This window comes from Phaseolus vulgaris, chromosome 5, assembly GCF_000499845.2.
Source record: "Phaseolus vulgaris cultivar G19833 chromosome 5, P. vulgaris v2.0, whole genome shotgun sequence".
Lineage (NCBI taxonomy): Eukaryota > Viridiplantae > Streptophyta > Magnoliopsida > Fabales > Fabaceae > Phaseolus > Phaseolus vulgaris.
Genome location: NC_023755.2, coordinates 1,571,265 through 1,594,140, shown reverse-complemented (window position 1 = coordinate 1,594,140; position 22,876 = coordinate 1,571,265). Strand labels below are relative to the sequence as shown.

The 22,876-nt window shown below is 29.5% G+C and overlaps 3 protein-coding genes and 1 long non-coding RNA gene across 4 annotated transcripts; 1 reads left to right on the top strand and 3 right to left on the bottom strand.

The window, feature by feature from the left end:
• Positions 1 to 7,717: 7,717 nt before the first annotated feature.
• On the bottom strand, positions 7,718 to 9,758 carry LOC137834725 (uncharacterized). The gene is made up of 3 exons (XR_011084946.1): positions 9,633 to 9,758; positions 8,499 to 8,573; positions 7,718 to 8,388 (listed from the first exon to the last, which is right to left on the bottom strand). It is a non-coding gene; the product is annotated as an uncharacterized lncRNA (long non-coding RNA).
• On the top strand, positions 8,684 to 9,942 carry LOC137834723 (protein RADIALIS-like 1). The gene is made up of 2 exons (XM_068642883.1): positions 8,684 to 9,061; positions 9,697 to 9,942. The coding sequence occupies exons 1-2, from the start codon at positions 8,805 to 8,807 to the stop codon at positions 9,719 to 9,721; spliced, it is 282 nt and encodes a 93-aa protein (XP_068498984.1). The 5' UTR covers positions 8,684 to 8,804; the 3' UTR covers positions 9,722 to 9,942.
• Positions 9,943 to 13,989: 4,047 nt separating this feature from the next.
• Positions 13,990 to 16,481, bottom strand: LOC137834721 (uncharacterized). The gene is made up of 3 exons (XM_068642881.1): positions 16,343 to 16,481; positions 14,291 to 14,494; positions 13,990 to 14,206 (listed from the first exon to the last, which is right to left on the bottom strand). Exons 2-3 carry the CDS (start codon positions 14,474 to 14,476, stop codon positions 14,111 to 14,113), a joined length of 282 nt encoding a protein of 93 aa, XP_068498982.1. The 5' UTR covers positions 14,477 to 14,494; positions 16,343 to 16,481; the 3' UTR covers positions 13,990 to 14,110.
• A 2,255-nt stretch (positions 16,482 to 18,736) lies between these two features.
• Positions 18,737 to 21,718, bottom strand: LOC137834722 (protein MAINTENANCE OF PSII UNDER HIGH LIGHT 1). Its single transcript, XM_068642882.1, has 3 exons — positions 21,315 to 21,718; positions 20,041 to 20,178; positions 18,737 to 19,222 (listed from the first exon to the last, which is right to left on the bottom strand). The coding sequence occupies exons 1-3, from the start codon at positions 21,483 to 21,485 to the stop codon at positions 18,863 to 18,865; spliced, it is 669 nt and encodes a 222-aa protein (XP_068498983.1). The 5' UTR covers positions 21,486 to 21,718; the 3' UTR covers positions 18,737 to 18,862.
• Positions 21,719 to 22,876: the final 1,158 nt, after the last annotated feature.

Below are 22,876 nucleotides of genomic sequence, written 5' to 3'. Positions count from 1 at the left end.
ACATACTTGGGCTTGGACTCTTCTCCAGAAGTTTAAAGTCCATAGTATATTACCTTATTGGTTATTTCTTTCTGCATCCATATAGTTCAATGTACAAACATATGGGATTAAAATACAAAACTACCCTCCTTGTTGTTCTCCTGCGTGCACTTTATCAAAAATTTTATTTTTCTTGCACCCATCAATTTCTAAAAATCATTATTTTATTCTTTGTTTTTAATGATTTCTGAATTATTTTCGTTAAAGTTTTCTAAATATAATTTTTAGAATTCATATATTTCATAAACGTTGTCTGAAATCAGATGATGCATTTGATCAATTCACCTACTTGATGGGGTGCATAAAGAACTTTATGAAGTACAAGAAGAAATACCCTCAAGAAAATAAGTGTTTAGGTTCATATTGAAGTTTTTTTTATGAAAAAATCTATTCATATTGTGCAACTTTAAAAAAAAAAATATGTAAAAAATATAATTTTTAAATTATAATTTGAAAGTCAAAAAAATTTCCTATTACTTAATTTAAAAATATTTTTTTATGAAAAAAATAAAATATAAATTTTGAAAGTCATTTTTTTAATAAATTACAAGGACAAATAGGAATTTTCATAGTTACGGAAAATTATAAAGATGCAACAGAAAATAATTAATAATAATCTGACAGGAACAGATTTAAGTACACTTGTAAAGGTAAAAGAATGATAGTTTAACTTTTGTGGGATGAGAACAGATTGTGTTAATTAAGAAGTAAACTGCATAAAATATAATTTAGATATTGTGAATAGAACTAAAGAAAGTTTTTTCTTTGCTTTATTATTTTTATCATAATTATTTTATATTATTATTATAATTAAAAAATCAAATTTGAGAATTTTGAAAGAGAAAAAAATATTTTAATAACAAGTAATATTTTACATTCAAATATTGATGTGAAATATAAGAAAAATATTTAATTAATGAAATGAAAACTTTTTTATAAACAATATTATTTCAAATCTTGAATTGAAGTTTTCAAGTATATTAACGTTCATAACAATCAAATAACATTTTTAAAATTATTGAAAAAGAGGAAAATATATTTATAATGATTTATAAATAATTTATTTATTTTTTAAATAGTTGGTTGATAAAATTGAAATGTAACTAATAACGATGGTATTCTAAAATTTCTTCCTATAATTTTTTTGTGTGTAGAGATTTCTTAATCAGAGTGAATATTATATATATTTATATATATTAGTTACTCTCTACAGAATTTTTCTTGTGGTAAATTAGTTCTGTGATATTTTGAATGAAAAATAAATGATTATGTTTATTATTATATTTGGTTTTTAAAAATAATTAAGTATATTATATGTTTGATTCTATTGTATTTTAAAGAAAATAAAGTTTTTTTTAATGTCTATTAGATATAAGTTTTATATTTACTTTATTTAATTGTTTTGTTGGTTTTGTTTTATTATTTTTATTGTTTTAATGAAACTAAAGTGTTGATGGTGTAATATTGTTGTTAATATAAATTAATACTGTTAGTCTAATTTAATTTTACTTTTTTGTTTATTATTTTAAAAAAATTATTTATAAATAATATTGTAATATATAAAATTTGGACAAATTTTTTGAATAAAATTAATATAAAACTATTTGGTGTGAAGCAGTTTTAGTTTACTGATTTTGATGATCTGTCTCATAATTGGATTAATCCAAATTAAACCAAGAGTAGAGATCAATCATCAATATGTCTGCATTTGATCACTTTTATAACTATGCATCTTATTAAGAACTCTCTCTATCATGTCTGAAATGAAATTATGAATTGGAAAAGTATACACATTGTGTCGTCTTCTGATTAATTTACACAAGTAAACATAATTGACTTGAGTATGCGAATAGAATCAATAGATTATTTTGCATCATTCATATAACATGAAATCATATATATTATAAAGATCAAATGTTTGGTACAAGAAAAAAATCCTTATTTTCAAGAGGATCTTAGGATCTCGGTTAAGCTATTTCGCCAATGACGGAGTCTCTTTATCTTTATTAGCTTTCTTGATTTTGTAGTTAGTTTTTTTAACTTTGTAGTTTATCACTATTAAACCCCTTTTTATTCAAGGATGTTGAGAGAAGTGAGAGTGGGGGTGAGAGCCAAAGTGAGAGATGAGGAGAGAGCCAAAGCCTTTTTATCTTTGTTAGTTGTGTTAGATTTATAGATTGCCTCCATTAAAATTCTTTTACTAATCACCCTTCTGCTACTCGTTTGCAACATCCTTGAAGTTAAAGCAAAAGTCTTTTTTTTTTATCTTTGATAGCTTTGTATATTGCCTCCATTAAAACCCTTTTATTAATCACCATTTTTTACGAATCTTCTGGAATATCCTTGAAACCCTTTTATTAATCACCCTTTTACGAATCCTCCGCAACCTCCTTGAAGGAGAAGCGGGAGCCAAGAAAGTCTCTTTATCTTTGTTAGCTTTGTAGATTGCCTCCATTAAAACTCTTTTATTAATCACCCTTTTCTGAATCCTCTGTAACATCCTTGAAGCGGAAGAGGGTGCCGAAGGGGAAGTCTCTTTATCTATGTTAGCTTTGTAGATTGCCTCCATTAAAACCCTTTTATTGATCACCCTTTTACAAATCCTCTGCAACATCCTTGAAGCAAAAGCAGGAGCCGAAGGGGAAGTTTTCAGAAAATCAGTTTGACTCAACTTAAAATCAGTTTTCACACAAATAGTAGAAATCAACTGGTTGTTTTTGCGAAACAATCGGTTTTTTATAGCAGTAGTTATAATTCAACCAAAAACAGATTTAAAGAGATGAGGGATAGAGAAATTCACACAATAAATTTATACTGGTTCACTCTTAACCAAGAGCTACATTCAGTCCCTAGAAAACCTCTGAGATTTCCACTATGCAATCAAAACACCTTGATTGCAACACAAACCAAAGTGGTGATTTTGAACCCTTCAAGAACACACACCACCTTTGACAAACATGACACAGAATTCAGAACACCCTCTGAATATGCACACCAACAATTATTACAGAATTACAATTGTCAAGAGAAAGTGAATGATCACACCTGATACAATTACAGATTGAAAAGAAGAAAATACAGTGCAATCTTATTCCACTCTTAGAAAGAATCCAAAGCCTTAAGCAATCTTGAAAAAAACTTGATTTGAAAGCAATTTTATGAATCTCTAACAACTAGGAGCGTAAAACAAATTATATATACTTCAATCAGTTGTTAAAAACATTTAATGCAAGAGTCAAATCAATTTTAAATCAATTAAAACAGATTGAACTAACTTAACATAATTCGGTTAAGAAAATTCAAAAAACAATCGGTTGATTTTTTGAAACAACCGATTGAAATGGTTTGACAACAAAGTCAACCAAAGTCAAACAGTTTCAAATCCTTCTCAAAAACCTCTAAGTGTAAAACAACTGGTTAACAATTCAACAAATTGATTTTCCACTTCTCTTTGAAAACACATTTTTCTCAAAAAGGATTAAAAACAAATAGCTTTGAATCAAATCTATGAGTGCATTACAAATTCAAACTACTCAAAACTCACACACACAAGCAACAACAAAGTCTTCAACCAATCTCCATGGATTTGGAGACATCAAAGACTATCTTCAACACACCTTATTCGCATGGGTTCAGTCTTCAATGTGTTTTGCAGGTCTACCAGAGTTTGGTTTGGAAGTTGTAAGACCAAAAGCAACTTCATACACGTCTAATAGAGTATACACGAGTTCTTGTCAGTGTTAGAAGTTTTGACCAGTGAAAACTTCAATTTTCTAAACATCCAGAAACAATTTCGCAAAATAATATGCGCTACAACAACACTGTTTGAATTCTCTGGTGTAACGTTGATGTTGATATCCATGTTGTTAGTCATAAGTCCTTAAGATTATAGTAAAGGTTGGCCAGAAACACAAAAAAGATTGAATTCCAAAGACATGAATGATCACTGCCCTTAATGATCTGTCAACAAGTCAATTTGAACTGACATTTTATTCATTATTCATAACACATGACATTATGGTAGTGTCATTATGGTAATGTCATTACCATCAATTTAACATAAGAGAATATATTGACTTATTTCTTAAAAAAAATAATCAAATTAAAGAACATTCAAAATAATAGTGAGACAAACCCTAACCCTAAAAAGTCTAACCAAAAAACTATTAAACCAAAAGATTAAATGTCTTACTCCCTTTTTTATCTGTAATGGTGTGTTAAGGCTTTTAAGCCTCCCTAATTGAGAATAATCAATAGTAAAAGGTCATTTTGTTGCCTTCTTTGTATTATTTAACTGATAAATACTTGAATACCAAATTTGGATTGATTCTAACTTACTCAACCAACGAGCTAATTGAATACTGAACCATTGAATTTAACTCGAGTATCCATAATAATCATAATAATGCACTTCAAGTTTAAGTATCTCTGAAGTGGGTAGGTAGAGTTAACAAAGAATATTTCATTCTACTAAATATGGTGATGATCTAAATTATCTGATAAAGAAAAGTGATGGAGAAAATATGAATTGGAGAAATCATGGAGGATGATGACTCTTGAAGAAATATGATTCCAAGTTCTGAATTGGTAAGGGAAGGACCACTCTAAAAGGAATCTTCCAGATATGATGGAGTCTTCCATATATAATATGTTCATAACTTTGTACAATGAGATATACCAAGTGAGATAAAGATTGCAGTGTAGATTTTGGTGATGATGAGGCACATCATAGACCATCTATTTTTTCATCAGAAAGATTCCTTGAATCCAGTATAATCTTCAACCAATGATCATGGCTACCCCCATTACCATTCATTCTGTGGCCAGGATCCAGTGACCATGACTGATGCAACTTCACAGCTAAGTGTGTATAGTCTAAATACATTCTCTGCATTCACTTCAAAATCTTTGGAACTTCCATGCTGCAACAAATTTATCTATCTCTACATTCTTCAACACTTGGTGGTATCTTCCATTATAATGACACAACAAGATATTTGGTTCCTAAGGCTATATATGCTGTGTGGACACAAACAAGGTCTTTGTGCCTTTACTATTCAGCACACTTCTTTATATTTCTTCTCTGTGGGTAGATGTAAATGCTTCATTTTTCAATTTTTATATAAATTCCACCAAGATTTCTATCAGTATGTTTGGAAGAGTTTTTTCATGAACTAAAATTATCTTATGAGTACAAATTTAGAGAAATTATGTGAAAGAGTTTGTACAAATTAATTTGTATATGAACCAATCTTTACTTAAAAAAGTTGTTTTCTTCCTATTTGAAAGAGGTTTATCCAAGTATACTTTTGATATTGACCAATTTTGAATTTTATCAACATATCTATTTAATCCTTTTTAACATTTAAAACCATGATGAACCCTTTGAGCAAAGATGCTGCATTTTAAAGCTGGAGATAAAATCCTTTTGTACCAAAATGCATGGAGTGTATAAAGTAAAAAAAAGATCACTTTTTTCCAAAAAAATCACTTTTTTTTTCAAAAAAAACTTGTCTAATAAATTAAGATTAACGTATATGTATATAGACTTTTTGAAGAAATTAAATTCATCTGGCTTTCTAAAATGTTGATTTTATTTATATAAACTGATTTTAATTTATAAAGATTCTTTTCCCATTCCCCTTTCAATTATTTATGAAAAAGGCTATTCAATTGTACCATCGCCCAGCAAAGTTTTGTGGTTGAAGTTACAGGGACTTATATTGAATAAGTAATACTACAAAGTAGTGTAAGTGTCTTATTTCTTTGAACTATAGTGCTTAGATTCAAACATGCATTATTGGCTCTTGAAATTTCAGAAGTGATTTCTACCATATAAATTTGGTATGCCATAGAGTTTCTGCACCTAAACAATGAGACTGATCCAACATGGCATCAACTTGAATGTACACATTATTTAAAATGGAAAATTTTCACTCTCACTACCAAATTAACTTTTTCATCACATCTATTTTGTGAACATGTTTGATACAGCCCTACAATTTTAGTACTTTGGAATTGCAAAATATCATGAAGCATTGGTTTGGGCTGGTTCATAAGAATATACTATACTGAAGCCTAATTGCTAGATATTAGAAAAAACAATAGTTCCATAAGGGGTGGTGGCAATCAAAATCTGAAACAAGTTGCCAGCATCACTGCACTGATACAGAAATATGCTGTTGTATGCTTTATCCGTATTCCAAAATGGATTCAGATATTTAGCCATTCCCTACAATTTAATCATAATTTTACATTTATATTTGATACACATAACTAGTGAGAAACATGTTCATACTTGCAGCTCTGCCCCCATTGCATGAATGGCACACAACAGATAATGATCTTAAATGTTCTAAAGTCATAGTTTAGACTTTTGGTTAGCATAATAAGGTATTGGTCAACCAGATCAATAACTAAGCTTTCAGAGTATTGATGTTCTTAACAAAGGATCTTTTCATATATAAGGATCTGAGATTGAAGTTCTGATCACATGTTTAAAAGACAGTGTTATCATATTTTAGTCTAGATACATTAAAAGCAAAATTATATTTTGTACATGACAGCATCAGTAGTTGGACTGTCAAAATGAAAATTGAAAATAGAGCATTAGAAAAAAGAAAATGAAAGACATGAAATTGTAGATCAGCAATATATTGTTGCTCAGATGAAGTAAAAGTAATTTGCCATAAGGCTATTTGCAAAAACTAGCAAAATCTAGTTTGTAACTCTAAAATAAACATTAAATGCTTGAGGCTTGTTTGCAACTTAACTAAGATATGAAAGATCTTGCAAGATGAGGCTAACACTATATTCTGTTTTCTGCATCTCTAATGCCAAAATTTAAAGCCTCTCTTTAGGTTCTTTTCTCTGACTCACTAACACTCAGAAGAAGGGTCATTTGTAATAACTAAGTGGTCCAAAAAGACCTGAAAAAGTTTATTGTGTCCTGCATCGAAGTATACCAATAAATAAGCCTTTTGAAGAACAAAAGTTATGGCCTAATCATTCATTACTGTTTTTGGAAAAAAGTGTTAGTGAAAGTCTCTTTCACTTGCTCATGAACAAACAGACATATATGACTAAAATTTACTTTAATTGTTGTGGAATTTGTGGAGCTATCTAGGCTCAGCCCTCAACCCACGTGTGTACTGTTGCCAAAGGCTCGAACTCCTCATTTGTAGTTATTTGGTCTATTCTCTTAAACTAATCAGGACACTAGAATAATTAATAATTGTCATCATTAATTCACATATGAAACTGGTTTTTTTTCATTAAAACAACCTCAATTTAGGTAGGTTACATACAAAAGATCTAAAAAATATCTTTAAGTCTAACTCAATCTTATAAAACCAGTGAAATTTGCACTCACTTATGTACTATGAAATACTTTAATATCTAGTCGATGTGAGAACTCTAACGATACTAAAAACACTGTGTAAATTGATATTCCAATGTGTTTCCCACATTAATAATGGCTATTCTTCAAGGTTATGTCTCTCACAAACTGATAAGACATTGTTTAATCTAAACAGCAACTAATGTTGTTACTGTCACTGATGGATGAGAGGACACATTGGCCTCAGTATACAAGACACTTCTGGGCCCTCCAAGTAAAGATCATCAAACACAAAATAAGAGAAGAAAATACAAATACAAAACAAATTTAGAGTTTACCTTTCTTGCAAGTTAAACTCAACTTATGCATTCATTTAGAGTTATAAAAGAAGTTGAATTCATTTTATCTGTCAAATTTTTTCTTCAGCAAGTGTTTGTGAAAAAAGTTAGCCAAAAAAACTTGATGAGAAACCTAGTAGTGAGGGGGTGAGGGGGGCTCCACAGCTGAAAAAAGTGTATTAGGTAATCTATATAACCTATTCTTCTGATTTAGAACAAACAATAATCATTGTACGGGTGCAACTGGCCAGCTAGAGTGTTGGAATGTTGTTCAGGACAAACTACATTCACAATTAAGATCACCTGAATTGATGGAAAACCAAAGAGGGGATTTTTCTTTGCAAGTGTACTATTCTGAACAAGATATTGTGGTGTGTGATGCATTCGTGAAAGCTCTGGTACCTGCTGCAGATTGGACCCACTTAAAACCATGCAAGAAAGAGAATAAAATAAAGGTAGCCATTAGCTGACCTAGTTGAGGGGTCTCTCACATACGTTTTTAGTATCTGAACCACAACTGAAAATTCACTGTTTCATACTAAGAAGTTAGTTGGTCGTGTCCATTTGCTCAACCACGTGATATCTCTAAGGTGCTAAACACATTCAGATCATCAACTTGAGAAGTGTCTCAACTCAACTGTTTCTACTATTGATGTGTGGAGTTTCACCACCCTGAGACATAACAAAGTACAATTTTAACTTGATGTGATTTGTGTGTGTGTATGTGTGTATCAAGAAAAAAGTAAATGGAGGAAGCCAAAGAGAGGTTAAAGCAAACTCACTCATTTTTACTGTTTGAAGATACTGATTCTCCCATAATGCTGCTCAACTTCTTGGTCTGCTCTATTCTGTGGTTCCTGAGGAGACAAATCATTCAAATTCTACTTCATTTTGGCAAGATTTGCATTCCAACTGGCTTCTACCCTACTTTAAACTCTCCACCTCTGGTTATAAAAGGAGCACACATTGTTTCCTCTCTTCAATATCAGTTCAACTTCCAATTCCTTGGTGTCTTATTCTATTGACTCAATCTTTTATACTTTTTCTTAACACCCTTTGAGTTAGACCATTTCTATTGCCTTGTACAAATGGCATCAAGCTCAATGTCTTCCACTGGCTCATGGAGTGCCAAGGACAACAAAGCCTTTGAAAGGGCTCTAGCTGTTTATGACAAGGACACTCCTGACCGTTGGTACAATGTTGCTAAGGCTGTTGGTGGAGGGAAGACTCCAGAGGAAGTGAAGAGGCACTATGAACTCCTCCTCAGGGATGTTAGGCACATTGAATCAGGACAAGTGCCTTTCCCAAATTACAAGCAAAGTGGAGGGTCTGAAGAGGAGAAAAGGTACTGCATTCTTTGTCTTCTATCAGTAGGTAAAATCAATTTATACTGAATAACTTTTACAAAACTTCTTTTTTCATTTTTCCCACCTACAACTGTTTACACCAAAGATTATAACAAAAATACCTTTCTCTTGCAATGCTTTTGAGTAAAACACCTTAATCATAAACACATCAACTAAGTGTAAATAAAAAACATAGAGAATAGTTAGAGATTCACATCAACTCAACTAGAGTACCACTAGAGTACAAGTGAGTGCAAACCTCATCTTATTAGTTAGTTTTATAAGATTGAATTAGACTTAAAACATCATTTTAATAGTCAGTTTTATAAGATTGAATTAGACTTAAAATCTATTTATAATTAAAAGTTATTCATATGTTTGACCCCTAAAGCATACTGGTGTAAATAAGCTCTGCATGAGTTTTTCCAAATGATCACTAAGTATGTGCATGTACTATGCAAAACATCCATAAACTTCTAGAAAGAATGATATTTGGATCTCACAGCACAAGTTGTTACAGCAGTAGTTAATCATATGAACTAATTTATCAAGTAACAACCCTGAAAATACCTTTCTATTCGGTTATCTTATCATGAACTTGGTTTCTTGATGGTGTCTTGTTCTTAACTTGCAGGCTGAGAAACATGAAGCTCCAGTGAGCAGTTGGCATGAAGAACAAAGAATATTCTGATTTTCAGCATCTAGCAATTTTTCTAGAATGCTAGTGTTACGCAATAAGTAATGCCAGTGACGTAGTAGAATTGGACATAAGAATCGTGTCGTGTCCCATGATTCCATGTTGTATTGTCGTTGAAGCTGGCTTCAAGAATCAACCACTCTGTTTTACTTCCCATCATTAATAAAACTTCAATTTCACCAATATCTTTGTCATTTACTCAAGTGTGTGACACATGAATTCTTGCACAAAACGTTGGATTGGATCTAATAACATTCATATACTTCTATGGATTTTCTTATCATAATTCTCTCTTATAATTTGATATGAAATTAACTGTAAAGTGAAATTTATACTTACTTATATTTTTAAAAAAATAAGATTAATGTGTTTATTTGTTATTCATGTATGTATAATCATATTCTAATAAAATTAGATGAAAAAAAAATCCATAAAATTTACCTATTTAATCTAAAGGATAAATAGTAACGGATGTTTAAAATAATATTTAACGAAATAATAATTTTTTAAAGTTTTTTGAAAAATATACTATTTTTTATGATAATAAAAATATACTTAAAGTTTTAGATATCATAACAATTGTTAAAATGAAATATAACTATTAGAAAAAGAATTATAAATACACATTTTTTTATAATACTATATTCACACAATACACAATGATAATTACTATTTATTGTAGGTGGTTTTCATAAATAATAAAATCAATAAATAAATTGTATGAATGAGGATAAAATTAGTAACAAAATATGTATACTAAACAATAGTTGTGTAAGAAATTTTTTTTTCTTAATAGTTACAATAAATATAACTTCGGAACAATAATATACTGACAAATTTATTATTTTAAACCAATTTAATATATATGTATATTATTTCAAAATAATCTTATAAATAAAGATTGGGATAAAAAAAAATTATAATAAAAGATGTTAATTAATTAAAATATTTAAAAAATAAAAATTAATACATTGTTAAAAAATTGTAAAAATGATATTGTAAAACAAGAAGAATGGTAGGTTTTTGAAGATAATAATACCTTATTATATATTTATGTTGAAATTAAAATTGAATCGATAATGGATTGTCTTTTCAGAAATTGATGAAGAAATATTTATTGTTTTTGTTTGTCTTGAAAACGCATTATCAATCCCTATCTTCTGTTGTCTCTTGTGGCGGCTATGCGACATCGTTCCGTACCATTTATTATCACTGCCCTTACGCTTTTAAGCTAAGTACTTTTTCTTTTCTCCACACATTAATGGAAACAATAAGTATACCTACAAAAAATGTTAACCTACTTTCTATAACATTCTTTAAATAATTGCTTTCATAACTTTTTCTTTTACTATTACAATAATTTTTTAATTTCATTCCACTGTTTTATGATATTAATTTAGTTTTTTTTTTAAATATTGATGATAAAACATTGCCAAAATTATTTTAAAGCTGATATATTAAAAAAGACATGGTTATCTGAAAGATATTAATTTTATTATCTAGTATATTAGTTTATTCTAGCTGATATATTAAAAAAGACATGGTTATCTTAAAGATATTAATTTTATTATCTAGTATATTAGTTTATTCTTGCATAGTTTAGAAGTCGATATTAAAAATAATTTATAAACTTTTTTTTTCTCAATTTTTCGAGTCATCTTTTAAAAACAAAATTGTGACCTAATACCAACCTCTAAAACGGACAATACTTTGAATGCAGTGATTGATCGTAATAATGTTGTTTTTTGGCTTGAGGTCGAAACATTAACACTGTATGTGGAAACGAAAATGTTTCTTAGCCCTTCAACTAGGGAAAATCATTCTCCTTAGATCTCGATTGGAATTGTTCCGGTACCGTCAATATAATCTCACATCGCTTAAGAGTTGAGGTCAATAACAGTTTAAATACACTTTTCTCTCTTAACTACCTAGACAACTTTTAGTTGTAGTGGTAAAAGTTATGCGTTTTTTTATACGGGTCTATTTTAATATTAAAAAATCTCAAAATAAAAACTTATAATTTCTATAAAAAGAATAATTAATGATAAACATTAAAATAAAAGTGTTGCTAACACAATTCAAACAACTGGTAGCTACAGAACAAAATAGGTAAGGACAGAATGAATGGACCATGAGAAACAAAGCAGAAGGGGATATTTTTTCTACCTATTCCCTGCAAAAGTTATTATTCTGCAACTCATTTTCTTTTAATGTTTTCAAAAAATTTAAGCTAAACTAATGCAAATGCATAGTTTTTTTTTTCATTTGCTTTTCTTCTAAATCAGTAATAATATTTTAAATGTGTTAGAAAGAGGTATTTCAGAACTTCACATGAATAATGTTTATTATGTAATAAATCAAAACATAAATACTAAAGAGTTATTAAGGAACATTTTATAAATAGGTATTGTTAATTCAGAATATATATATATATATATAGTAAAATATTAATGATATTAAGAACAATTAGAAAATATGTGATCTGTAACAAATAGTGAAGAATATTTTGAAAATGATGTAAGTTGAATTTTATAAATCAAATGAGTAAAAGGTCCAAGTCCATTGAAATTTCAGAAGGTGGGTTTCATGAACAAACCATGTTCAGACACGTGCCCTGTTGGTGTTCTTGATGAAATCGTAGTCAACATTTAATGACAAGTGGTCATGAATTTGAACACAAAAAATAGATCCAATTGGGGTAAAAAAATAATCTCTTGGATCTTCTGTCTAAACTTCAGTGAAATTGCTACTGCAAAAAACATTAATTTGATTCAACCTTTGTTCAGTTTGTAGTAAGAATAGTTACCCAAAAATATTAACATTGCACTCTCTTTATCATATTATTTATCATTGGATAATTATCCACAAGTAAACTAAGATGCTACATTACTTAACAGAACCAACATGTAATTTACCTACTAATAATATATATATATATATATATATATATATATATATATATATTCTCTAAGCCCAGACTCATTCCACAGAATTTTGGGCCTTTTGTCCCAATGAAGTTTACCATAAGGGCCTCAACTTTTAGCACCTCATCATTATTTTGGGCTCTCCATTCTGCACCCCCTATAGGATTTGTGAAAAGATCATTGTCCTAATCGGCTGTTCTAGGCAATATTCATGTTTTGAGGATACAAGTAAATGGTTGATCTGTCTCCCTAATCATTTGAAGGAGGTGTAGTTGTTGTTATTGGAAATTAATAGTTGCATTTTGTCAACTATCTCAACATATGCAGTCAGATACATGTACTAGTTCATAACAGTATCACATCCTTACATGTTTACTTAAGCGGACGAAGATCAATTGTATGTATTGTCACGTCATCCATATAGTTTGGATGATGGCCAAATACGATCAACATCATAATAGGAGCATGTTTGTTCGGTGAATTATTTATATTGTTCTTGGTCTATTATTATTTTACCATGATCTTTTGTTTTAATATTTTAAATGTCTAATGTAATTTCAATGAATGCATGATATATTTAAGAGGGATGTTGACATTCTCCAAAATATGATCAATTGTGAACAGAGTCGTCGTTTACACTAGACGCTCACATGTTGTACAAGAGAGACAAATTTTCTAATATACTTAAGTTTTTTATTTTAAATTTAACAATTATATTGTACCAAAAAAATTAATCATTTAGAATCCATAATACACAATCCAAAATACATCTTTTTGTATTTTGGAATGTATAATAAAAAAGCTACACTTTTTGCATTCCAAATTGTATATTTAGGAATACAAATTAGAAAGGGACAAAATTGGATTATGGGATTACTTTTTAAATTATGAAGTTGCAAAACGTAAAGGCCTATTATCTTTTGTCACTTCCCATTCATTTTAGAAAGTAAAATACCATTCCAAATTAATTAAATAAGGGGGTGATACTCAATAAATTATTAGGTTGGGAAAGAAACACCATACCATAAGCATGTGTGTTCTTCAGAGCATCGTCATTTGCTTACATAAACATTGTACTCAAGATTTGGTGCAATGGCAAACAAGACATTTACCTTAACTTGAAAATAAATGTCTTCAAGTTTTGGTGCAAAATATTTCCAACTCAGCTACACAATTCAACAGTGAAAAAAACTAACATCACCTTCCTATTCGTTCGAGTTTATTATTAGAAATCACAATTTTTTCGTTGCTTTCACTTTTTATTTAACAAGTAATTATGAACAAATTTTACAAGTAATCAACAATATGTGTTAGAAAAAATGTACTACGAATACCAAATCTTGTTTCAAACAGTTTTGAAATCCTAATACAACTAAGTATAGGGGTTGTATCATAAGTTAAAATATAGTGGTTCATAAACAAGAAATCTAGTCTTGTAGAGTTGTCCGAAGAGCTAGAGAACTTTCTACTTCTTTGGAAGCATTGGACTGCCCTTCTGTAACAGCCTTTGACAAACCAAACATCTGAAATTGATACAAAACCACTCTTTATCAGCAAATGAGAAAGGTGAGGGAAATGATTTTTCTCAATAAATTTCAGGTACCAACCTTGTGAATTGTTTTCTTAAAGCAACTTTTGTGGTCATCCACAGAAGCACTTATAAACTCGTCAATGTGTTCCTTCAAATCTTCCAAGAAAGCAGCTTCTTCATTCTTTTTCTTTCGACATGATACAACCGGAGCAGTTGCGGCGGAAGAAGACCCCTTTTCTGGTTGGCTTTTCTGAGTGTCCATGCTCTCCAAGATGATAAGCTGAAACAATTTACACACTAACACAATCATCACCAGAAAATTTAGTAAATCATTATTATCACACACATACACTGTGTTATCATCATCATCAACCAAAATATTAAAATGCAATAATAGATTAGATTTGACTCATTCTAGTGAGGGGCCTTAAATTTATTGAGAACTAATAGGCAATGGTACACAATTTGAAATTCTATGCATAATACTCTAGAAAACTTAAGAGAGAATGTAATCTCTAAGCCATTTAGAATGACTGCAAGTCATTGCTGCAGGAAAAGAGAACAACCAGATAAAACCAAACACAAACTCATGAAATAAAGCTTTTATCAACGACTTATTGAATTTGAAGCAAACACTACAACCAAGTGGTCAAAAGTTGGATCCTTGATACCACCCCTGCCCCAGTTTACAGCCACAGGAAAATAACCAATCCCTTACCTCCATAGAAGTCTTACACACATATCCCTTTTTTGCACCCTAGCTAACTAACTGTGACTGTTTGCCCTCCTCGTCGCCAGCATTAATCTTCCTACCCTTTCTAATTTATACTTTCAAATCTTAGGTCCATAATTGCTTTGTACCACATCACATGTCCTCACGATTTTGGTTGGCCATTTAAACTCTTTGGCCCTATTGGCAAGTTAGGTACAAATCATTCTTGAACTTCACCTAAAAATTTAATCTTTAAGAGGAGGCAGTTATTGACAGGAACGAGTTTGGCTTGCAAAAATGAATATTTCACAGGAATTTGATGCAAAGGGAAACTGAAAACCACATCACTGTTTGGAAAATATTAGCACATTTCTAAATTTTAATTAAAGAAAATATGCTTAGTGCAGATTGGTTTCAAAATTATTTGCAAAAAAGCAATGAACAATGATAAAAGATAAAGCAAGAAACAAAGAACATCATCACAATTTTCAAACAGCCTCTTGCAGAAAACACCAAATATAGACAATAGAAGAGAAAAAGTTTCATACCAAGACAGATCACAACATCAAAAGAAGAAATAAAGAACTCTAAGCTAGCAGTTAAATTACCCAAAAAGCAGTAATAACATTACGTAATGTTAGAAACAGATCAAATACAAAACCAGACCAAGAGTTTTGAATAAAACTGACTTTAAATTTAAAGGAGCCAAAATCCTAAAATTTCCATGCTTAAAATCCCTATGTTAGCTTTCTGAAGAAATAAACTGTGCATGATTCTATTAGCACATCAAGTGATGGTAAAAACTAAAATTTGAATTATGTAGAACAGGTCAGAATAACCCCATTGAAGTAAGACATGCACTAAGTAAAAATTAAAAAATAAAAAGCCTTGTGTTGTTTGTTTGATTTCCAATCAAGGTAAAATATGCAGGTACTGAATGTTGATCTTTTCCCATCTGGATCTAAGGCTAATCCGCATCACATAGTGGGTGAATATCTATGTTTTTTTGGGATCATACATTGGAAGTATCCAAGAATCTTCCAAACCATTTTCCAATGTACTGAGAGAGGGAAAGTCCATTTTCCGTAGTTGATCACAAAATTTATTTCCCTTGAGATAAGAGGACGAAACCAGTACAGAGATATTTAATTCAAATTCTTAATAAGTAATCCAAGTTACCCAATTGTTTAAGGGCTAACTAAAATTGGGACAATTTAAAAATATCTTCACTTTTAAAGTAAGAATTTTCATTTGTTCATCCAGATTCATAATTACATATCAAAATTCATAAATATACTTCTCCATTCAAAAGTACGCAAATGAGTGGTGATTTTCAGAGTGCAGTATATTTCTGTGACACATTATATCGAAAGAGAGAGTTGCGCGAAACGAAAGATAAGAAGAAAAAAACCAAACCTATGAATCAATCAGATACTGAGATCACGGCGGAGTCCACGGAGGTCCGACGAGATGCAGCGCTCAAGATTTGGGGAAGGGTTCCAAGAGAGAGGCATGCAAGAAATAATTTTTTATAATCAAACTTTATTTTATCTATAATTTATAACGGTTAATAAAATAACTATTTTTTTATATACAAATTTTGTTACTGGTTTTAATATCTTATTTTGTTAATTTATTATTTATAATAAATAATTATAATTTTCAAATATTTTTAAATTATAATTATACCCATAAATTCGTACATAGTGGAGTCGGACAAAATCAGATTCGTTAAATCCAAAAAAAATAAGCAGTTTCTTCTTGCACCTCTACATTTTTCTTCCTCCACCTCCATAATATTGTATAAAGATAAAATCGTCCCTATATAAAAATTATATAAAAATTGTACATTTTTTTTTTCATTCCAGATTACAAAATCCGATAAATTTTCAGATTGACATTTCTGGTAAAATTTCGGATTGACGCATCCGGTAACCTCTTGAATTGATGCTTCCGGTAGTACATGAATGTCAGTGTTAATCCAAACTAAAAAAATGCAGAGCATCCATAACTAAAAACCATTTTGGATCCGCCAAACCATAATTCAAAATATGCATTCCGGATTCAGAAATCCATAATTAAAAAAAATCATTCCAGATCTATCAATCCGTAATAGAAATTAGACTTTCGGATTCAGAAATCCAAAAATCAACAATTTTTTAAAACTTTATTTTCGAAACACCTCCTCATCTAGAAAGTAACATGATTTACTTTTGGATTGATGAATCCGTAGTACACTCCCAGATCTCAGTTTTAAATAAAAGTTGAAGGTTAGTTTTGAGATTTAAAAAGTTGTGGGGTGCAGGAAGAAAATATAGTGGTGCAAGAATAAACTGCTAAAAAATTAACGACCAGATTCATTAACCCAAAAAAAAATTAACAACTAAATTCATTAAACCCAAAAGAAAATTAACGAACAGATTCATATAAATAATCACAAATTATTTTGAGAATAAATTACTTGGTCATCACTATAATTAAAATATTAATAAGTTATTCTTCTTCTAATTATATATTTTCATAAAACCTGCCATGCCGTACTATCTAATAACAAAATACATAATTCTATAATCAACTTTTGTATTGAATTATACTTTTCAAAAAATTATATATATATATATATATATATTGCTAGAAATTAATAGTATAAAGTTTATTTTCTTAACATATTTGAGACGTGAATAATTTATCTTATATGAATTTATTTGACTTTAACATGACAAGAATAAATTCTAAAAAAGTGTTAATTAGTTAAAAGAGTGTTAAAGAGTGTTATAAATAAGGATACAAGGAGTATTTGTAACCTATAAAAACATTGAGTTTACAACTTATAAATTTTTTTTATATTATTGTAATTTTTTTAATGTATTTATCAATTATTTTTAATTTTCTAAAATAAATATTAATAATTGTAAATATTAATGCATATTCAAACTATATATTTACAAATATCTTCTAAAGACTAATAACTTTATAAATATATTTTCATGTACATATAACTTAAATATAAACACAACTTTTTGTAAGAAATACTTACGTATGAATATTTGCGTATACACATTTTTCTTTTATAGGAAACTTAAATAATGTAAGGTCTTTAATTTGAATTTAGTATAAATTTAAATAATAATATATGTGTTTGTATTATCAAATAATTTTAAAATTTAATTATTTTTGTTGTCAATTTCGATGTTGAAATTATGAAATTTAAATTGATTATAGTTACATTAATGTAATTATGTATTTTTCTCGATTGAATTTAAAAAGATATATTATATGAAGGAAGAAATGGTTTGAGATGCAATTGCTTAAAATAAATTTGACAAGAATTCTTTATTTTTTAATTTTCTATAAATTTGAATTAATAGCATTACTAATTATTCCAAACCATGATTTATAATAATTAAAATTATAAAAAAAAAATATCAATTTAGTTTATAACATAATAATGTTTATTTCACCTTATGTAAAACCACTCTTTTAATCATATTGTATATTTTGACAATAGTTGAGCTACTTACTTCTATTTGTCCAATCCATAAAAAAATGGACAAAAAGTTTAGCTATATGATATTTTCCAATGCATTTTGTTCTTTAGCATGTAATGAACATATGTCTAAGAGTGAACAAATGAATAAGGATCTTAAAAATGCCTCCAAAAACCTTAGGAACCAACAAATTAGTACAAAAAATTTCTAATTTGGTTTTCATATTTTGAGGAATATATAAAACTGAAACTATATCATCATCACTTTCCCAAGCAAAGGATAAACACACTCAGTTGGAAACACTAGCATATCAAGAAGGATGTTTAACAAAAAAACATTTGCATCCATTGATCTTTAGAGTTATATGTATACACTGGCCCATAATACTATTGACACAAAATAAATTCATTGATGTGTCTCTAGCAAAAGTGGCAACCATATGATGCACCTACGATTCAATGTTCACATCTGATGTCTCAGGCTGGATTTGAGCTTCAGCCTGAACCTGGGAAAGGTCGGCGGCCGAGGCGGTCTCGGCCGCCGGTAGTTCTGCCTCGCTAGGCACGAACACTTCAGTAATCTCCGGTGGCTTGAACTTGTTGATGTAGTAAGTAAGTGATGGCCCTGTGTATTCAGTTGGCTGGATCTGAGGAGGAGAATTCTTACCAACTTGTAGAAGTATTGAGGATGCTGCAGCAACTGAAATCAGGGCAAGGCCTGCAATAATTGCTGCAGTGTTCTCGGCTCCATCAGAAGAAGAGCCAGCAGTTCCTGAACTTATAGCACTTTCTGCCACATAAACTGCTGGCTGAAAAGATCATAAGGTGTTAGACAAATGGTGGCATCATATTTCTCTTTCTCTTTGTTTTCAAGTTCAGAAACAAGCAAATTTTTGCAAGCATATGTTAGAGATCTCACATGAACTAATGATCTGGTTAAAAATGTCTTGTACAATACAAATCAAGATAGTAAAACACATAACAGTCCAAAGCAAGTTGGCCGAAATCGAGTCGGTCCACTCGAAGGCTTCCCCTTCACTCAAATAACTCTAAACCTAAATCATTCTTATAAACCATTAGATAAACTCACATTAGCAGGATTGGGTTTATAATACAACTACTAATGAGAATAATTACCTTTATAAGTATTTAAGTGTTGGGAAAGCCTTTCACTAGGTCAAGTACATCTTGGCCTACTCACTTTGGAATCTTGAAGGGTATTCTACCATATAATCTGTAGAAGTATGTATAAATGAAGGGTATTCTACCATATCATCTGTAGAAGAATGTATAACTGGAGACAATTCTCACTTTATAAGTTAGTTTTTGAGGCTGAGTTTGACTTGAACTCAAATTCTAAGAACATGAATTCTTCAATTTGGCACAAGCTGCCCATGCCAACAACTAGCCTCAGAATTCATATATAACACTAACAATGTATGCATGATTGCCCAAATAATAGTCCCTTATCAGTTATCATGCTACCAAGGTTTGCTACTTGTTTCCATGCTTACAAAATGAACATTAAACTTCAACAAATCAAAGAACAATACCACATAAAAAAATCCAAGGCAACATGGTAAACCATTGCATACCTTTAATGAGTTTGAAAAAGATAAAAACTAACCTCAACTGAATAAATGTTTGTCTGCCCAGCAGTGTCCTTCTCAACATATCCAGTCCAACCCGGCTTACGACGTGGTGGGAAAGTACCGACTACCTTCGTCTTCTCCCCGGCTAACCATTCCACACTGACCTTTCCAACCTAAGTCACCACCAACAGAGGATTGATTAGCTTCCTTTGTCTCTGATGCATGCAGAAGCTAAACACAGATGGATGATAATGATGTAGTACTCATCTTTTGTTAATGCATGAATGTATATAGAACATTTCGATTAGAAAGCCATGCCGAAGATAATATGGTATAATGATTGCAAACACACCAAAGATTAGGTGAAACTGAAATGATGCAAATTTCACTAACAAACAATGACACAAAGTGGATTCTCTAAATTATCCTCAGTATTATTGCATACATAATGTCTTTCAATTCTGCTAATTGCCCTGAAACAGTAGTTTTTGAGACACAGCTTTTATAAAATACCTAATTCACACCCTCATTTTTTTCATAGAATTTGCATTGAGCACAAAAACAAAATTCTTCTAACTAAAGAACGAACTATTGGGAACTATGTAGTAACATACAAAAAGGGGTAAGAACACAAAATCCAGGTTGTAAGCTATATAATACAGATTGCACAAAACAGAAATATGCATATGAAAAACTTTAAAGCCAACTTAACTTACTTGCATAGATCTAATGATAATGATCCTTTTCCGAATCATTCCAGTCACAACAACAAATTATGATAACATTTCACAAATACTACCTTAGATTGACCAAAATTCCTCCTCAAAACCATTATAATATATTACACTAGCAGTAGAGATTTTTTCAGATTACACACAACAAGCTTCCTTTTTCCATTATATACTAACCTCTTCAATTGTTTGGTTCTTCAAGGGAAGATACAAAGAGATGACCAAAGAATAGTGAACAAATCCATATAAGAAACAAGACATCATCTTCAATCCAAAACATTGAGGTAATGGATTTGTGTTTTCCTTATAGTTCATCTTACTCGTGTGTATCCAATATTGAACTTCCAAATCACTTGAATTCCTGACAATCATGACCCTTAAATTGACCAAAACTAATAAGCACAGGTAAAATCCTTCCTCTCCCACAATGCACCAATACAACATGTAAATGTAATTATAATACTAAAAAAACTTAATTTTTCATTGTTCATTCCCAAGTTTTTCATGTATCATATTTCCCCTCAGTCACCAAAAGGGAAAAAGAACACAAAACTGATTAAGAAAACTGGAATACTCACTTCCTTATCTGGGGCACATTCTTCCTCATTGCAGTCAGAGTCATCAGAGTCAGCTCTAACAGTGAACAAAGCAAACCTTCTCTTACTGGTCTTTGGGTGCTTCAAGGAGAATCTCCTGGAAGAAAAGGCACAGCTGTTGGCTGCTAAAGTTGCATGAAATGCACAAGCCATTGTTGGGGTCCAAAATTGAAGTTTAAACCAAAATGGTCTCAAGAGAAAAACAAAAACAACTCAAGGGTTCCAAGAAATTTAGGATTTTGAAGGAGATCTTGGAGTTATGGTTTAGTGGGTGAAAGTGAAGAGAATTTTGTGTGTTGAGGATTGGTGTTTCGTGGTTGAGTTTAAGCCTTGAAGGCACACAAGTTGATTGCGATATCTCATGTGTGGACACATGGAAAGTACTTGTGTTGTTGAGAAAATATGTTCTTGTTAAAAAAATAGTAAAAAAAGTATTTATTTTTAAGTCATTTTTACATAAACAAAAAATAATATATATTTGTTTATGGTAAAATAAATGTATATTTTTAATTAATTTGTCGCTTTTTTTTATCAAAATCAACTTAAATTTACTTTTAAAAAATAGAAACTTTTATGTATGAGTTATTAAATAAACTAATAAATTTATTATAATATGTTATTTGCTCGAGTAATAAATAAGAACTGTTTAGTATCTATATGACATATATAAGTTAAAATATATAAATATATCTATAATTTTTTAAATTTGAATATTCATTTTGTCATTGTGAATACTATGTTTACATGTATTAGACTTTGGTGTGTTTATAATTAATAATTTCTAATTTATATTTATTATAAAAAATCAATTTTATGTTTTAAACTTTAATTTTCATTTCATTTTAAATTTATTGATCTATTGTTTCTTAAAATAAATGTTTATTCAGAAAGATTATTATATCTTCCAAAATCTATGTCTTATCAAAATTTATAACAATATTTTAACCATTATATGTATTATTTATTTACAATAACTATAACTTATACGTGTTATTGTTTTTTTTAATAATGTTACCTATTGTATTTCATATATTATTGTTTCTAGTTTTTCCAAATAGAATTTTAAAAGGTAAGAATATTATTAGTAACTATGTGTGTTGTTATGTGGTGTTTCCGTATTTTTTAAATATTTTTAAAAGTTTGTTATGTTTTCTTTTATTATAAATATTGTATTATAAATTTATAATTATTATAATTTTATTGAATTAATATATAAAGTAAAATTATAAATTTTAGTATGTGATTTTATTACACATCTTCTATCAAAGAAAAAACAAAACATTAACATTTGTGTAGGAAGATAACAATGAATTAGAGATAACGACTTTCAATAAAATATAATATATGAATTATTATATGTAAATTTAAACATTCATTTATTTTTTTAAAATGCAAATTATATATATATATATATATATATATATATATATATATATATATATTACTTATTTATCTTTTCACATCGATTTTTTTTTTAAATTTGTTTAGTTTTATATTTCAGACCAATTGATTTTGTTAATTTTAAATTTAAAATTATTTTCAAG